The sequence below is a fragment of the Oreochromis niloticus genome, linkage group LG11 (assembly GCF_001858045.2).
Source record: "Oreochromis niloticus isolate F11D_XX linkage group LG11, O_niloticus_UMD_NMBU, whole genome shotgun sequence".
Lineage (NCBI taxonomy): Eukaryota > Metazoa > Chordata > Actinopteri > Cichliformes > Cichlidae > Oreochromis > Oreochromis niloticus.
In genome coordinates, this window is record NC_031976.2 from 6,637,227 (window position 1) to 6,655,646 (window position 18,420).

At 44.2% G+C, this 18,420-nt stretch overlaps 1 protein-coding gene across 1 annotated transcript; it reads left to right on the forward strand.

Annotated features, from left to right (window-relative positions):
- The first annotated feature begins 10,182 nt into the window (after positions 1 to 10,182).
- im:7147486 (zinc finger protein Xfin) lies at positions 10,183 to 18,252 on the forward strand. Its single transcript, XM_005464897.4, has 2 exons — positions 10,183 to 10,447; positions 14,813 to 18,252. The coding sequence occupies exon 2, from the start codon at positions 14,868 to 14,870 to the stop codon at positions 17,901 to 17,903; it is 3,036 nt and encodes a 1,011-aa protein (XP_005464954.1). The 5' UTR covers positions 10,183 to 10,447; positions 14,813 to 14,867; the 3' UTR covers positions 17,904 to 18,252.
- Positions 18,253 to 18,420: the final 168 nt, after the last annotated feature.

Sequence of the window (18,420 nt, forward strand, 5' to 3'; positions counted from 1 at the left end):
GAGGAGCAGCGCCGCCGCCGCCACTGGACCCGGGACAGGTCGCCAGAGGAGCAGCGCCGCCGCCGCCGCTGGACCCGGGGCAGGCCGCTGGAACTGTTTCGCCGCTGCTGCCGGACCCATGGCCGCCCGCCCGAGCTGCAATGCTGCCCCACTGGACTCGAGGTCGGCCGCCTAAAGCGTCCTACTGCCTTCACGGGACCCGAGGTGGGCCACCTGAACTCTTTTGTTGTAATGATGGGCCGCCTGAGACTGTTTTGTGGCGTTTTTTGTTTTTTTTTTTTGCACCGCTGCGGGATGCACGGTCTGACTTTGGGACTGCGACCTGGGAGGGGTTGTTACTTTATTGTTTTTGCTTGTTTTGGTCCTGGCCCTCCGTTCTGGACCCCCGCCACCCGCCCTGGGTTGGTTGTGCTGTAATTTTTGGTTTGTGTTTTTGTTTTGGGGTTGTCGGGAGCCGACCCTTAGGGGGGGGTACTGTCAGGGTCACCAAGATGTTCCCTGGGCAGTCATGGACTTGTGTTATTGTATGTATATTTGGTGTTGCTGTCTCTCTTCTCCCTGTTTGCGGATGTGTGTGTGTGTGTGTTTGTGTATATGTGTTTCTGCGAGCGCCAGTTTGCGGGCGCCTTCAGGCCTGGTAGGTGTGGCCCTGCTGGCGGACTGTGCACACCCGAAGCTACACACCTGCTCCTGATCAGGCCTCGTCGGGGGAGCTACTTAAGAGAGTCTTGGAGCTCCCACCGATGCGGGATCATCGCGTTAGACTCCCAAGTCAGTGTGTGTTAGGAAGTGTCGATCATGTGTGTGCCCGCGGGGGTCAGTGTTTAACGTCTGCCTCTATTGTTTTCCTACACGAGGAACGTGGAGAGGAAGGGCAGCACGCACAGGGTGTGCACAGTCACGACAGCAGGGAGCACGAACACGGACACCACTGGAAGACATGCACGAGAGTCTTGGGGAGCACGGGGATTAATTGTGCATCGTTATTTACCACATTGTAAATAAACACACTGTTGTTATTCAGAGCTCCGCGCCTGGGTCCTCATTCCCTACATCCCCACGGTCTGCCATGCCAAACCGTGACAGGTATTTTTACAGATAAACTTTGTGCAAGGAATAATAGTTACAGGTGGTGGTCAGGGAAACAATTGACACAAAGGAGCTAGATGCCCTAGAAAGGAGGAATTTGTTCCATCAGTTCTGCTAAAGGATGAGGAATGGAATTGGGTCATAGGATGACGCAGCAAAGCTGCTCTGAGTAGGACCAGTGATTTATTCATTGGGAATATAGAGGGATATTGGCGCGTGGACAGGGAGGTGAGGATGTGAGGTAAGTAATCCAAATGTTATTCTTCAGACAAGTGGACTGACTCGACTGGATCAGGTAAATGAATCTTGTGAAGAGATTGCTCTTCAGCCACACAGGAATCTTAGTCAGAGGAGTTTGACAGTCTGGTGGTGAGTGGAGGCTCAAGTGATCTACTACTGCTACTGAAGAGCTAATTGGAAGCAAGTGTGGAGACTGACAAGCAGGAAATCAAAACTCTGGCCAGAGGTGCAGATATGGCCTGCCCAACCAAATGGACTGGAAGTGACTGGAAGGTTGTGTAGATTCTCAAAGAGAGGGAAGGTGCTAGTTTCTTCAAATAAGATTTCAGTGTGACTCTGTCTACTTGTTAGCCCTGCGACAGACTGGCGACCTGTCCAGGTCAGACAGCTGGGATAGGCTCCAGTGCCCCCCCGCAACCCCGAAGAGCAGAAGTGAATGGATGGAGGGATATACATACTCTGGCTCATAAAGCAGAACAAAATGTTTTCCAAAACTTGTTAACAGGACTGTGATAAAAAAAAAAAAAATCACATTTGGAATTAAACACTCGCCAGAAAGGACTCTGACTTTTTGCGGACCAAGCTCTAGCAACAGTTGTACATGGGCTGAATGGCTCATGACAATGGGCCAACACCCCATAGTCCCAAAGCACCCCTTACAGGACACACTGAGGGACACAGTAAACACAAAACACATGTAGACTGGACAACCAAGCTTCCATGCACACTTGTATATCCTTGAGAAGATGAAGATCTTGTCCTGCATTTTATGACAAGGACAAAAAACATCATTGTTCCTCCTGAATCTGAGGTTTGACTAACAAACAAACTCTCCCTTTTAGCACCTTGGCATAGATATTCCTTTGAAGCTTAGAAGTGTGATCCCTAGTTTAGACCTATAGTTGGAGCACTCCCTCTGGTCCCCCTTCTTAAAGATGGGAACCACCACCCCAGTCTGCCAATCCAGAGGACTGCCCCAGATTAGGGGGGGTCACTGTCAAAACCCGGGGCAAAGTCTTTTGGCCATCAGAAACACTGTTCACACTGAACACTGATTATACACCAGTGGGTTTTTAAAATTTTGAGTAACAAGAGCAAGTACTACCTTGGTTCAAAGTAAGGCAATACTCAGGAGCAAGCACTCAGACGTTCAGATTGACAGTGTTGAAATTTCAGCATTTCCAAGTTGAATTCAATTGCCTTAGTATAATTTTAATTCATTCTGATTTAAATTGTGTTCAGTGGTTGAGTTATTTTTCAGTTATTCACATTGGTGTTGATTCAACTCTGTAGAGAGTTAACTGAGCTCCGCCCCCACTTTGGTTGGCGGCAAGGAGACAAGTAGTCCACCATTTCATTGCTATCGTGCAGTTCTAAGTGGTAAGTGCAATTAAGTCAAATTTACTGGAATAGTCATAAGTTAGTGCCGCAACTGCAATATGTACAGTGAAACATCTATCCATCCATCTTCTTCTGCTTGTCTGGGGCCGGGTCGCGGGGGCACCAGCCTAAGCAGAGAAGCCCATACCTCCCTCTCCCTAGCCAGCTCCTCCAGCTTGTCTGGGGGAACACCAAGATGTTCCCAGGCCAACGGAGAGATATAATCTCTCCAGCATGTCCTGGGTCTGCCACGGGGCCTCCTCCCTGTGGGAAATTCCCAGAACACCTCACCCAGGAGGTGCCCAGAAAGCATCCTTATCAGATGCCCGAACCACCTCAACTGACTCCTTTCGATGTGGAGGAGCAGCAGCTCTACTCTGAGCCCCTCCCGGATGGCTAAACTCCTCACCCTATCCCTAAGGGAGAGGCCAGCCACCCTTCAGAGGAAGCCCATTTCCACCACCATATCCGTGATCTCATTCTTTCTGTCACTACCCACAGCTCGTGACCATAGGTGAGGGTAGGGACGCAGATCAACCAGTAAATCGAAAACTTTGCTTTTACTCTCAGCTCTCTCTTCACCACGACGGACTGGTACAGCAACCGCATCACTGCAGCCGCAGCACCAATCTGTCAATCATCCACTCCCTTCTCCCATCACTTGTGAACAAGACCCCAAGATACTTGAACTCCTCCACTTGGGGCAGGAACTCATCCCTGACCCGGAGTGGGCACTCCACCCTTTTCCACCTGAGGACCATGGCCTCAGATTTGGAGGTGCTGATTCTCATTCCCACAGCTACACACTTGGCTGCGAACCATTCCAGTGTGAGCTGGAGGCCATCACCTGATGAAGGCAACAGAACCACATCATCTGCAAAAAGCAGAGATGAGATTCTGAGACCACCCAAGTGAAAGCTTTCCACCACTTGGCTACGCCTAGAAATTCTGTCCATAAAAATTATGAACAGAATCGGTGACAAAGGGCAGCCCTGGCAGAGTCCATCACCGATTGGGAACGAGTCCGACTTATTGCCGGGTATGTGGACCAAGCTCTTGCAACGGTTGTATATGGATCGAATGGCCCGTAGCAATGGGCCAGACATCCCATACTCCCGAAGCACTTCCCACAGGATAGGTCCTACCCGGTAGGACATGATCAAATGCCTTCTCCAAGTCCACAAAACACATGTAGACTGGTTGGGCAAACTCCCATGCACCCTCAAGGATTCTTGGGAGGATAAAGAGCTGGACCAGTGTTCCACGACCAAGACGAAAACCACATTGTTCCTCCTGTATCCGAGGTTCAACTAACAGACGGACTCTCCTTTCCAGCACCCTGGCATAGACTTTACAAGGGAGGTTGAGGAGTGTGATCCCCCTATAGTTGGAACACCCTCTGGTCCCCCTTCTTAAAGATGGGAACCACCACGTCGGCCAGACATTCCAGAGGTACCACCCCTGATCTCCACGCAACATTGAAGAGGCTTGTCAACCAAGACAGCCCTACAACATCCAGAGCCTTCGGGAACTCAGGGTGGACCTCATCCACCCTGGGGGCTCTGCCACCAAGGAGTTATGTAACTAACTCAGTAACCTCACCCCCAGAGATAGGTGAGCCGTCCCCCTCATCCCCAGACTCTGCTTCCTCCACGGAAGACGTGTAAGTGGGATTAAGCAGGTCCTCGAAGTATTCCTTCCACCGCCTGACAATGTTCTCCGTTGAAGTCAGTAGCGCTCCACCCACACTATACACAGTGCAGGTAGAGCACTGCTTTCCCCTGCTGAGTTACCTGACAGTTTGCCAGAATCTCTACGAGGCAGTGTGAAAGTCTTTTTCCACGGCCTCTCCAAACTCCTCCCACACGCCGAGTTTTTGATTTAGCCACTGTCCGAGCCATGTTCCGCTTGGCCTGTCAGTACCGATTAGCTGCCTCCAAAGTCCCACAGGCTAACCAAGCCCGATAGGCCTCCTTCTTCAGCCTGGTGGCTACCTTCACCTCATGTCCACCATTTGGTTCAGGGGTTACCACCACAACAGGCACCAATCACCTTGCAGCTGCAGCTCAGTGCAGCAGCTTCAGCAATGGAGGTGCTGAACATGGTCCATTCGGACTCAATGTCCCGAGTCTCCCTTGGAATGCTATTGAAGCTCTGCCGGAGGTGTGCATTGAAAATCTCATGGACCAGGGCCTCTGCCAGGCATCCCCAGCATACCCCCACTATATGTTTGGGTGTGCCAGGTCTGTCCAGCATCTTCCCTGCCACCTGATCCAACTCACCACCAGGTGGTGATCAATTGAGAGCTCAGCCCCTCTCTTTACCCGAGTGTCCAGAACATATGGTGATATGATTACAAAATCAATTATCGACCTACATAAGTGTACGTGGCACCTGTCCTGGTGCCATGTACACTTATGGACAGTCTTATATTCGATATATTCGAACATGATGTTCATTATAGACAAATTGTGGTTGGCATTTCGGTGCCAACCACAATTGTCGTCACTTTTGTTGCCCCAAAGAGCGTTGAAGAGCATTGAAGTCTCCCGGTAGGACAAAAGAGTCCCCAGGTGGAGCACCCTCAAGCACCACGCCTAGGGACTCCAAGAAGGCTTGGTACTCTGAAGCGCCACTTGGCACATGAGTGCAGACGACAGTCAGGACCCACTCCCTGACCCAAAAGCACAGAGAACAAACCCCAACGTGCAGGCAGCAAGCCAAGGGGATACTAGGATACTCACCACAGCCCACCACCTCTTACCAAGGGCAACTCCAGACTGAGACAGAGTCCAGCCCCTCTCCAGGAGAATGGTTCCAGAGCCCAAGCCATGCGTTGAGGTGAGCCCGACTATGTCTAGTCGGTATCTCTCAGCCTCATGCACTAACTCAGGCTCCTTCCCCAACAGAGAGGTGATGTTCCATGTCCCAATTGCTAGTCTTGGTAGCCGGGGATCAGTCCGCCAGGGCCTCCGCTCCTGGTCGCCGCCCAGCACACATTGCACCCAACCCTTACGACACCTCCTGCAGGTGGTGGGCCTGCAGGAGGATGGGCCGATGTACTTTTTTGGGCTGTGCCCAGCCGGGCTCTGTCCAGAAGCTCACCCTCGGGCACCCTCTCCGAGCCTGGCTCCAGGGCGGGACCCCGATAACCCTATACCAGACAGGGTGAACTGTTCCCTTGGTCTTTTGCTCATAGGGGTCTTCTGAAGGCTCTTTCTCTGGTCCCTCACCCAGGATCAATTTACCATGGGAGACCCTACCAGGGGGCAAAAGCTCCCAAACAATATAGCCCCAGGGATCCCTGGGACACACAAACCCCTCCACCACAATTAGGCAGCGATTCACGGACTGGAACATATCCAAAGAATATATGTGTTACAAAGTCTTGTTTGTTGCCAGCACCAGTGTGTCAGATTGACTAGCTAGTGCTTGGCGAAAATACAAATTGTAAAGGATTGGATTACAAGTTAATTTGATTGTTGTGTTATCAGTGTTATTGTGTCCAGAATTGCCACACAGTGTTGGCATAGGTACTCTGAGTGTCCTTGAAGGTGTAATAGTCTAGAGGCTATTAAGCTTGTCAAACATATCAGCTATCTATGACAGAGAGTCTGTAGGAGAACATGCTTGTGGTTGGCTGAGAGTGTATGGGGGTGGGAGTTATGGAGTGTGTGTGTGTGTGCGGGAAAAAGGAGTGCGACTTCAAGAGGAGAGAGAGGGATTGTTTTGATTCTTCAGGGAGCGCTTTTTTCTGTTTTGGCGTTGGCTACGGCCCACGGTAGCCTGTGTTACCATTCCTAATAAACAGCCGGTAAACGGAATACCGAACATCTCTGTCTTCTGTGGAGGGATGCTACAATACAAAGTCTTCTCTATGTGGTCTGTTTAGCTAACTTTGTCACGCATTTTAAATGCAGTCAGGGCGTCTCAGCTGTTTCCCCTTTAAATTGTCATTTACTTTATCAAACTTTCCTGCATGTCTTGGTAAAAATGCTGATCCAGGTGAAGTACAACCAGCAGCAGAAGTATGTGAAGCTGGATGCCTTGGAAGGACAGTTTGATTTTCTCTAATTCCACAAAAAAGGTTTTCATTTTTATTTTAGCTTCTGATAAGAAAAGGATTTAGAAACAGATTTGTATTGTTTTAAACCCCCATTCTTCACACACTGATGAATTTAACTTGCCTTTAGCAAACTGTTTTGTAAATTAAGGAAACGTGTATTCCACTGTAAAGCATAACAGTCAGATTTTGTTTTTTAAAAAAGCAAATCATTAACTTTGAAATTTGGACTTTAGGTTCTGCAAGGGAAGAAATGTACCTATTTAATGGTTACTAAGTGGTGGCTTAATGCATTTAACATGGACAGTCTTTACCAGTGACCTATAAAAAGTGCTGCCTTTAAAACCACATGAATTTTTATCTTACAGTTATTGAGAGATTTTTCATGCCCCCTCATTCAGATGTCATATAAAGGGATGCAAAAGGGACAGAAGCTGATGTGGAAATATTCAGCGACCTTGTTGGACAAGGCAATGTTGTGCTGACTGTCAGAAGTCAGCGTGAGCTTTAAAGGCAGGTTTAATCAGGCACTCTGCATCCTAAGAATACAGTTATTTAAATTTATTTCTATTCCTTTAGAATTTTCTGATTACTCCTCATCTCCTGCTCTGGGATGATGACTCATGCTTCAGCTCATGTGCCAAGAGTCATGTCTGTTGGTGAAGACATACTACAAGAGTATCAAACAACAGAAATCCTAATTGATGCCAAAAGAAGACAAATGGTTAACATCCTGGTGGCTCACATGATTGTGAGTGGGTATATATGTGGGTATATGTGTTTCAGATTTTTTTTGTTTTTTATTTGTGCCAATTGTACTGCATGGCCGTTGCATGCATTTTGATTACTAATTTAATATCTCCTCAAAGACACCTCCCCACAAAAGCAGTCAGAGAGAAGTATCCTCTTGGTATTTTGATGCTGTTCCCTTCCCTGAAGAATCCATATTCTAAGAAAGGCTATTTAAGTGTCATTTTTGTTTGCATGACACTTTCTATTTCAAAATTCTAAGATTTTATTATGAACTGAATATGACAATACACTTTTTTAATTTAAGGAACACTTCTGTGATGCTGCAAGCACAGGATACCTGTGGATTCTTGGCGTCTGAAAACAGTCCAAAGACAAATTTGGCGAAGATCTGCGGTGCCACTAAATAGCTCTGTCTGCTCAATCATACTACAGAAAATTGCCTGATTTTCTAGAAGATGAGAGAGGCATTTCAGCACTGTCAGAAGCTTGTTAATGAGACAGGCAGAAGTGCTGAAATCCTCTCTGTCTTCCCAAGATTCCTGTATACTAAAGGACTAGTGAGTTTGAAATGAGATGTTTGAAATACCTTGACATTTAAAAGTATTTCTTGTTGTTTAATATCTTCTCTCCCAATGGTGTAACAAGATTTCATTCTCCTGTTTGATGATGAAACAAGGGCTAAGTCTTCCATTTGAGGAGCAGGTATATGGTACAATCTCACAGATCACTGGAGATAATCTATGAATGCACACAGTTCTTGGTTTTAATGAGCCATTCAGTAGCCATCATTTCTGTCACCTTTGTTTGATTTAGAAGAGTGATTCTCAAAAAGGTACACAGTGAGGATGATCCTTCCTGAAAAAGATGTGTTTGAAATGCATCGCCAGTCTCTCCATGAAAACCCACAATTGAAGTCTTTATAAGGTTTGAAACCCCCCCCCACTAAATTTACTTAACTATATGCAGTTTGTAATAAGTGCTCATTTGATTTAATACATGCATCTTCTTGAGGGTGTAGCTCAGTACGAGATAAAATTGCTTTTTTGAATATCTCACACAACACTTCATGTCAGAACATGACTTGCTTTCCAGGATTTATGGTTTTGATTATGGATCTTTAGAACAAAAAAAAAAAAAGTACAACAAAGATTATTTCAGAGAGGGCATTGGTTTGAATTATATTCAGACGCTGTGTCTTGTTTAAAACATTCCTTTGTTGTTTGGTGACAATATTCCTGCAGGAGACAAAAACTGGAATTTGTTGTTATGATTACTTCAAATAATGAACATAGTTTTCGCACCATCTCTGGATATATATATGACAATAAATTTATAGCATTTGATTGTTGACCACCGCATACTATTTAAGTACTTGTATCTACATAGAAACTTGATACCTAAGCATCATTTTATGAGCCATTGCCCATTTTCTGTTAGGAAAATTGGCCCCTTATTACACATGTGGAGTATGAGGTTTGAAGCCAAACATAAAGTCTTTCAATATTCTTTTAAACATTTCAAAAACATAACCAAATCACATGCTAAAAAGATGAGAAAAGATCAGATGGCCATTGCTTATCACCGGGAAACCTTCACCCTAAAACAAAATGAATTTGGGCCAATTAAATGTTTTTCTGTCAGAGACGAGAATGTGGTCATTAATGAAGTTCTTAAAATTATTTTGTCAAAAGAGCTTTTCTCAACTACTTGGGTTAAAGTTGATAGTTTGAATATAAAGCTGGACTTGTTGTTTCCGGTGCCATGGAAGAAGACATGTCTGTCTTTTATCAAATAAGTGATGTGCTTTTGTTAGAAAATCTCTTTTTTTATGACCATTACCATGCAGTCAGTACTGTAAAGTGTGGAAAGGTGTATGATTAAAAATATCAAAGTTTAAATTTCATAAACCATTTGATATTTAAAGCTTTTATATTGTTTTTAGATGAAAGTTTGTATATTGTACCGCTACGTCCAGATGAACAGATTCAACTTTTGGAGATATATTGTACCTTCATTTTCATTAATAGTGTTAAATATTTAACTATTTTGAAAGTGTTAATTTACAACTGGAGAGTGTGGAGCCATATAAACCCTGAAAAAGTGTTGAAATCAACACTTTTATAGTGATAGTTAATTCAACGCTGGACCTTTTGCCGAATGAACTCAGCTTTAAAAAAAAATGTGGTTAATCACAGTTAACTTGTGATTTAACAAGTTGGGGCAATTACTTTTTTACATAGGGCCATGCTGGTTTGGCTAGATTTTGTCCCTTCAAAGATGAAATAATAGTTTTACTTTGTATCTATCTTTGACACTTATCTTTGTTGAAATTTGTTCAGTGATCTGAAACATGTAAATGTGACAAACATGCAAAAAAACCCAAAAAAACCCAAAAAAAAACAAGAAATCTATGGGCTCAAATTGTGGTCATCAGGAAGCAGGGCAAATACTTTCATTTAAGCTCCACTGTATTTAAGGCCCACTGGAGATTTACTCTCCAGGCTTTATCTTTTATGAACCTTTGCTGACTTTGAAAAATTTCTACAGACTGCGGTGTGTAGTTTGTTGTTTTGTGGGATTGTGTACTTCATATGCAATCTGAACTCTAGTACAGATACAGAGCCAATCCGGTACGCGGCCATGGGGGCACAGGGTAGGCGCTGCTAGAGGCTTTCCGCTAACTGCGCATGCGCGGTGCAAACCCTTCCGCGCTTGCTGCAGCTGCAGCTTTCGGCTCAGTGCTCTACCTTCTGGCACAGCATCACATTTGTTCACCACAGAGCTGGGTTGAGCTGGGCTTTCCTTCCCTTCCCTTGAGAGTTCATTCCTTTCGTGGACAGATGTCTACCGAGCCATTTCCTCTCCTTGTTGCCAGCCTTTGTGATTCCTCGTCTGCAGAAAACGTTCGCGCTCCTGTGACTGGTGAGTACGTGAAGATCGAAACGGGCGGTTTCTGTGGAGCTGCTGCTTCGTAGGTCATGGTAGCTAGCTTGCGAGCGTTAGTTAGTTATTCATTTCTTGGGCCTACTCGGGAACGTGGCCGGGCACCTCCTCCTGGTTAGCTTTCACTAGCAAACCCCCTTTGAGGTGTTTGAGGAAGACACTGTTTATGTACGGTGGGCGCAAATGTCAAGCTAGCTATCGGAGCTAGCAAAAGCTCCTATTGGAAGCTGCCATATGCTTCAGTTGGAGCTGTTGTACGTGCAAAAGTAACTTGGCAAAACATTGTAGCTGTGTTTGTTAGCAGTGCGTCCAGCATTAGCAAACTAACTTAAACAGGTATCGCTACTATTCTTATGTTACTTAGCAACGACCCTGTCAGTGTGCATGTTTATGTTCACCTTGCGTTGAGTGTCTTGCCTGTGGTTGATCTTCTTGTTTATAGTCCGATAATGCAAGCAGGAAGTCAGACTGGCCTCCTCATGCTTGAACTTCAAATATTCAAATGTGCTGAGCTTAGATTGATTATTATAAATAAACTTCAAAATCTGATTATGTGTCATTACTTTAATTAATAATTTTTTTTAAATTATTGTGTTGCACGTAGAGGAAACACTTTATGGTTGATGTTTCCCTAGAATTCATGTCATATCAATGACATTAACCTTTGTTTTTGTTTTTGAGTGAAATCTGTGGCAGTTTTCAGGTTTCATCCGTTCTTTGCTACATTAAAATGCACATTAAATTAAAGCTCAGTACAGAAAGTAAGGAAACTTCTTTGGTTAATTATTTGTTTGTTCTAACAATGCTTGGCAATAAATCCGATATTGTTGGAAAGCCTATTTATTTCCCCTTAAATGGTGCCATATTTGTTTGGAAATTGCATTTGTGAGTTGAGCAGCAGAGTTGAGTATATAAGCCAAATCTAGTCTGGGACTGACGAGAAGACGTCATCTAAGATGACGACGTCACAGAGTAGGGTTTATCAGAGATTACTTCCACAATTTGGAAGTGAGAGAATCCCAGCAGTTGTGACCTCCACCTCACTGAACACTATTGAGATCAGCTTGGGCCTATTGTTCGTGCCAGAGTGACCAACTCAACTGCATTGGCTGACTTGTGACAAATGCTAGTTGAAGAATGGTCACACAACAGTGTGTGACCAAGCTGGTGACCAGCATGAGGAGCAGGTGCCAGGGTGCCGTGCATTATGCTTACAAATAGGATACCATTTAAGGGGTCGTAGGGTTTTTCTGACAGTATAATATTTATGTCCAAGAAATAACGTTACAACACTCACTTTTTGTATATATTGTGCTCTTTGTATATAGAGCACAAAAATTGTTTGTCATGCTCTTTTTAATAAAAAAGCTCAGCATAATGTGGCCTTTAGTCAAATTAGAGGGCAGGGTTTTTGTTTTGTTTTTGTAACTGGTGCCCTTCCCTACACAAGGGATATTGTATTGTTAGGCAAATGTGTAAACCACTACACTAAAGTCTTCTAATGTAAATCATTATTATTTAAAAATTTGATTTAATTTAAAAAAAAATTGGCGTCATAGTTCCAACAGATCTTTCTGCCATGATTGATGAACTACCAGAAAAGCCACCTACCTCAGAAAGCTACAAACTGGTCATCTAGACAGAGACCAGCAGCAAGAAAGTAGTACTGAGAAACTGAGTGTGTGTACTGAACTAGACTAGTTTTGTGGTAGTTATATTGTTAATACTTGATCGTAATTTACTTCTTTTTTTTTAGAGAATTGATTTCTGGTTTTCATGAGCTATAAGCAGTCATCATCAAAATTGATCAAAACAGACTTAAATATTTGTTAAACATATAATGAACAGAGAATATATGAAACCAGATGCATTCTTGAAATAACCTCTCAGTGCTGTTATAAGCCTGTTAGGTGTGGTTCACTTCAAAACAGTATAATGATTATAAGTCAGAAATTACTATAAAATCAGTGTATCTATTGTCTAACCCACACAGCTTTCTATTATCTTTGCCACATCAGTGTTTTGATTTCTGTAAAAACTGTAAAAAGCTGTAGGTGAAGTAGAGTGACAAATTCTTAGGAAGAAACATTTTTTGCGATCAAAAATATCCCAGCATCGCCAGTATAAATGCACAGTTATTTGGTCCTTAGAATTGTTATCACCTGTGACTTAAAATAATATCTTTGATATGGCAGCAAGGTTAAGAAAGCCTTTGAAGCTGTTAAAGCAAAGTTAAAACAAAAATGCTGGAGTCAAACAAGTCTTTAAGGACACAAAATATGGTAAACAAAATAAAGGTAACAGCAGCTACAAATGATCGGTGTGAAAATTCAGCAAGTGACTGTCATCATTGTCTTCTTTCAGCTGCTCGCTTTACATCTTGTGACAGTGGATCAAATGCCTCCATCTCAGCCTATCCCTAGCATACTCTTCTGTTGCATCAACCCCCTGTATGTCATCTTTTACTGCATGCATGAATCTTCTCTATGGTCTTCCTCTTTTCTGCTTGGTTTACAACTCCAACATCCTTTGTCCAGTATATCCACTGTTACTCCTCTGCACATGTCTTAAACACCCTGGTCTCTCACAGTAAAAATCTTAACATCTTCATCCCAGCCTCCTGTATTTTTCTTAGTGCCATCATTTTCAAGTCATACATTAGAGGTCTCACTACCTTCTCTTTCACTCTTGGTGCTGTCCTTCTGTCAAAAATCACCCCTGGCACTCTCCTCTTCACCTGTTTTGCACACATTTCATTGCTTTCAGCTATTTTCGCCTGCTCCCTTATTGTCACAGCAGGTAGCTATCCATGTTTGACTTGGCAGATTTTTATGCCAGATGCCCTTCCTGATGCAAACCCTAAAGGATTTCTCTCCTCCCCGGACACTGTCCATCGCTTTGCATTTTGCAAATCATAGGACACTTTATGTTGGTTTCTCCTTTAATTTATCACCCTATCTGTATCAGCTAAGAGATTTCCTTTTTTTTTTTTTTTTTTTTAATATTTGGGTAGCGTAAAATTAATGATGGGACCTGTGTTGATTTGCATTACATGTGAGTGGCTGTGAGTGAGTGCAGTTTATCGCATGGCCAAACATGCAGCCATCTGGTTTTGCTCAGCAGCACAGCTTTGTTGAGGCTCTCCCGGTTGGGCATGCTTCAGAGGCTGAATCACAGTATCACAGGTCTGCACATTTTTTTTTTCCTGCTGTCAGGAGTAAGTGGAAATGCACCTCATCATGCCAGTGGAAATGAGGGTCAGTCTGTAGCTCGAGGACCTGATCCCATTTTTGCAGAAGGACCTGATAGATTCTTCTGCAGTCCCTCCAATCTAGGGCATGCCTCATCTGCTCTGTAGAATGAGGTGTTGGGAGGAAAAACCTCTGCAAAAGGCAGCTCTGTCCAAGCGTGTCCTTTACCACATAATTTTTTTACGGTTTCAAATGTATTGCTTTTTTTGGAGAAGACATGATAAAGCATTAATCTAGTTGGGTCATAGTCACTAACATCCCAGATGACAATAGGCCTCATTCGTAGTGTTTCCTGTATTATTTGTTTTTCTCCTTTTACATATATACATATATATAATGCGAACAAAGAGGAGACATTCTTTTGGCTTTTTGCATCAGTGACTTTCCTTTTCTCCAGCCAAAAAAATTGGTCGGTGGTCATATGCAAAACTTTGTGCATTTTTTTTGTGCATAAATTAAGGTGATTTGTATACACATAGGTAAATAAAGCTCAAGGTTTAGTGTGTATGGAAAATGCTCATCTATAATTTCTCCAAAGGGTTTATGAGTAGCAGGAAACCTAGAATTTTGGCTTCCTTATTGTTGTTTTGTTTTACACGGGTTTCTGTGGGGTCAATTTAATGTTGCACTAAATTATTGTCGCACAAACACCTGCTATAATGCTAATTGGCACACTACAGAGAGACACCAGGGAATTAATTTTCTTCAAAGTTATATTAGCAAGAGATTATCCAGTCATAGTTGACCACTTTTACATACAATGATAAAGGATCTACCCTTCTGTAATCTGCAATTGGTGGACTAATATCTGACGGACACTTTCCTCTTTAAATCTACTTTACAGGTTTATTCAATTGCCTTTTTTTCTCTGTGAAAATGTACTTTCAGACCGGTTTGGGGGTCACCGTAGGCCCGCCAAACCACAGAGTTTGCTCTACACTTGGGGAACCCTGGCATCAGTACTCATAAAAACCACATTTAACTGTGGAATTAATTGAAAAAAATGTATGGTTGTGGTGTATACTGTTAAAAGGAGACCATTTGCTTTCTATTACTGACATCCTTTTGTTCATGTTGTTTGTGTGATTTACAGGAATCCATCCTGTTTGACCACCTGATCGCCTGCCTCACAGGGTAAATTGGCTGCCATGATGCTTGGGCTACAGGGAAACGCTGCCAAAGTGTATCGCTGTGTGGCTTGTTCAGCCACCTTTACTGGATTGGCCTCATTGCTAGTACATCAGGCAACCCATGCCAGCTCACCCTCCAAGGTCACTTCCCCTCCTCCAACCCAGCCTAACATCAGCCCACATGAAACGCCGTTTGCAAGTACAGACTCATCCATCGAGCACCTAAGCTCGCCAACACTCTTGCCTGACAGCCCTACACCTTCTTTCTTTATTTGTGATTGTGGAGAGGAATTTCAGGACTTTGGTCTTATGCTGGAGCACAAACGTTCACATATATCTCAAATACAGCTGCTGCAGCCCCTGGATAGTAACATTGTTCTCTCTAGTGCAACAGATTGCAATAAGGATTTTCCAACCCAGCATGTATCATTCACTCCTGTAACCCAGTCAAGTTTGGCCCTTACTTGTCCCTCTACCTCGAAGTCCCCAGCTGTTGAATTACCTACTTTAACAGCCCATAAAGCAGATGTAAGCCTGGAGGACGATATTGCCATAGTAACCGATCCTCAAGGCCAGGGTGCACCCCCTGAAAATGATAGTGAGGAGCAACTTCAGAACATGTCATCCACTGCCGAGCAAATACCAGAGACTGTAGAGGAAACTAATTTTGAGGAGAACACAAATTCTGTCCGCAGCTGTGAAAAAGGAGAGAATTTGCCCACAAATAACATCCTTATGAAGCTGCTTGCATCAGCGTACATGAAACACTTACCCCTTCCTCAGAGTCAGGATCAGAACGAAAACACAGTTATCCCCAAGCAGGAAGCTGTACCTGTGGATATAACACCAGGATCAAAAACAGAAGCGCCGCCAATCAATGATCTGTCTATTGCACAGTTGAGGCGACTCCTCGCAAAACCCGATATAAAGACAAAGGCTCCATCCATTAGCAGAATTCTTGAGTCCAGTAAGAAGAGGGTTGTCTCCCTGACTAAGACTTTATCTCCTGTTGTAGTTCTCGAGACTCGTCAAAAGCTCATGGATCCTGTTGGTAATGGAACATACGGGAAATACCAGTGTGGCCGCTGTCGTAGGGTTTTTCAGAACCTGGACAGATTGACAGAGCATCATTTTTTACACAAAAAAGAGAGGATTAAGTGTTGTCGTCGATGCAAACAGCTGATCATTGGGAGACTTCCTTTGCCTGACAATCATGTGTGCCCTCAGTTCGGAAACAGGGCTCTACCGCCATCGAGCGCTTTAAAAACCAAGTTTCCATTTGCACAGAAAATAGTGCCGTTCCACAGTCTCAACAATGCGAAAAAGGTTTTCTTCTGTCCAATGTGCAAGCACAGCTATGCACGGAGGTGGAACCTCAAAACGCACAAGTGCCAAGGTCCAAGGTCAGTCCTCTCTAGGCAGATCAATCCCTCAATACAGAAGATGCTAGCACTGCGGCCCACTAACAGCGTTGCCAATGATGGTGTGGATGAAGTCAATGCTGCATCCCAGAATTCCAAGAGCATTGCAGTGGGTACTGAAGTTACTGGCCGTATCAAGGTAGAGGTGACCTCTCCAAATGCAGAGCAGTCTGCAGCTTCACAGTTGGCCTGGGCTCGCCCAGCACAGAACTTCTCCCCGTTCTCCCTGAAATCTCCAGTGATGGAGCAGCACAAGGATAATTCTGTGTGTAGCATTTCACTCCAGCAAGGAGAAGAAAATAACTGGGATGCAGAAGCAGCCAATAGTGACGGTAGCAACGAAGGGCAGTGGACGATGCCCTTAGATGATGAAACACAGGTGTTCAGTTCTGCAGAGAAGGGTGTTGATGATGAAGCGAAGAACTCCTTTTCAGCCGAGCATGGTCTGCGCTATTTCGTCCGGGATGGAGTGAAACGATACCCATGCAACAGGTGTCAGAAAACCTACAGCCGTGCTTCAACTTTGAGGCGCCACCTGCGACTCTGTGGTTTCAGGCCACGCGGGTTTGGAGCTATAGCACAGGGTGGTAGTCAGGGTTTGATTACACTGAATGCCAATAATATCAAACCAATGTTTTCCTGTTTTGTCTGTGGGAAGACCTTCAATCGCAAAGATAACATGATGGTTCATAGAAAAAGATGTCAGTTTCAACGAACCATGGCAGATGTGGAAAGAGGGACTGTGCAGACTAGCTTGCCAGGCAATGGATCAGCAGAGCCAGCAAGTCAAACCCAGGAGGATGATGGAGGAAACTGGGGCATCATGTCACTGCCGTCCGTGCTTCCAAGGAGGGTAACGTGTGAGTGTGGGGTCGGATTTACGTCTCCGAGACTTCTCTTGGAGCATTTGCAGAAGCATGCTCAAGAGTCGTACACATGTCCAACTTGTGGAGAAACTGTTAATTCCTGGGCAGACTATGAAGTTCATTTGCAGATCCACATGCATCCTCATCACCAGTTACTGAAGGGACTACAGCCACAGCGATCACAACCACTGTTGATTCGATTTCAGCAGCAGCAACCTCCTCCGCCACCGCAGCAGCAGCAGCAGCAACAACAGCAGCAGCAGCAGGCTCAGTCAGTGCACCCGCCTCCACAGAAGCAATCACACTCAGAGCCACTACCGAATCCACCAAAGAAGCAGGGGAGGATTGTGTGCACACGATGCGGGAACACTTTTGCAACTCGCTGTTCCCTCCGAAGGCACATATCATGGAATCGATGCAAAGGTGCACGGGTTACAAATCAATTTGCAAGCCCACCCAAAAGTGTGCACTGTTCCCACTGCAACGCTGACTTTCCGAACACCATCAGTCTGATTTTTCACCAGAGGAGCGGTGCCTGCAAGCCTGCCATCAAGCCTGTCCGCTGCCCTGTTTGCCTCCGCTGGTTTGGTACAGTGGAGAGTTTGCAGAAACACCTGCTGACTCACAAACAGTCTGAATCGTACCGATGCGACGTCTGCCAGGGTACGTACCCAAACCTGAAATCGCTCAAAAACCACCGCAGGAGGATTCATCGCATCATGGCTGGGGACATAAATCCAAAAACACAAGAACAGCTTACATCTTAACATTTTTTAAAATTGTGTCTGTCTTGAGAGTGTTGGATTAAGAAATGAGCTCTTTTTTTATTATACTGTGTTCTTTTTGCTTTTTTTTGTTTTTAAACTTTACAGGATGTTGTACAGCTACATAAGGTGTTTTTTTTAAAGTGTGATAGTAGCTTAACCCTCTTTAAAAATGTTTTAAAAAAAGACATACTACACATTTTAGTTTTACTAAGTTGATCCTTATATTCCCTGTTCTCAGTAGCCTGTAAATGACTGAATATTTGATAACCAAACTTTTATCATCGGATTGGTGCTGTAGCTTGTTGTTGTTCTTGGTGTTAATAAACATACCAGTATGTGAAACAGGAAAGTTGTGAACTCTCAATGGAAATGTTAAGTATATTGACCAAACCTTATTAAGTAAAGAGTCCTTACTTCATGTCGTCACAGTTTTAAGTTTTATGCCACCTCCATCATCCTACGTGGTCTTTTGGGGTATTGTATTAATATTTCTGTAACTTAAGGTTTTCATGAACAT

Coding starts and splice junctions, on each gene's coding strand:
- im:7147486 (XM_005464897.4), top strand. CDS start 14,868: ATGATGCTTGGGCTACAGGGAAACGCTGCCAAAGTGTATCGCTGTGTG.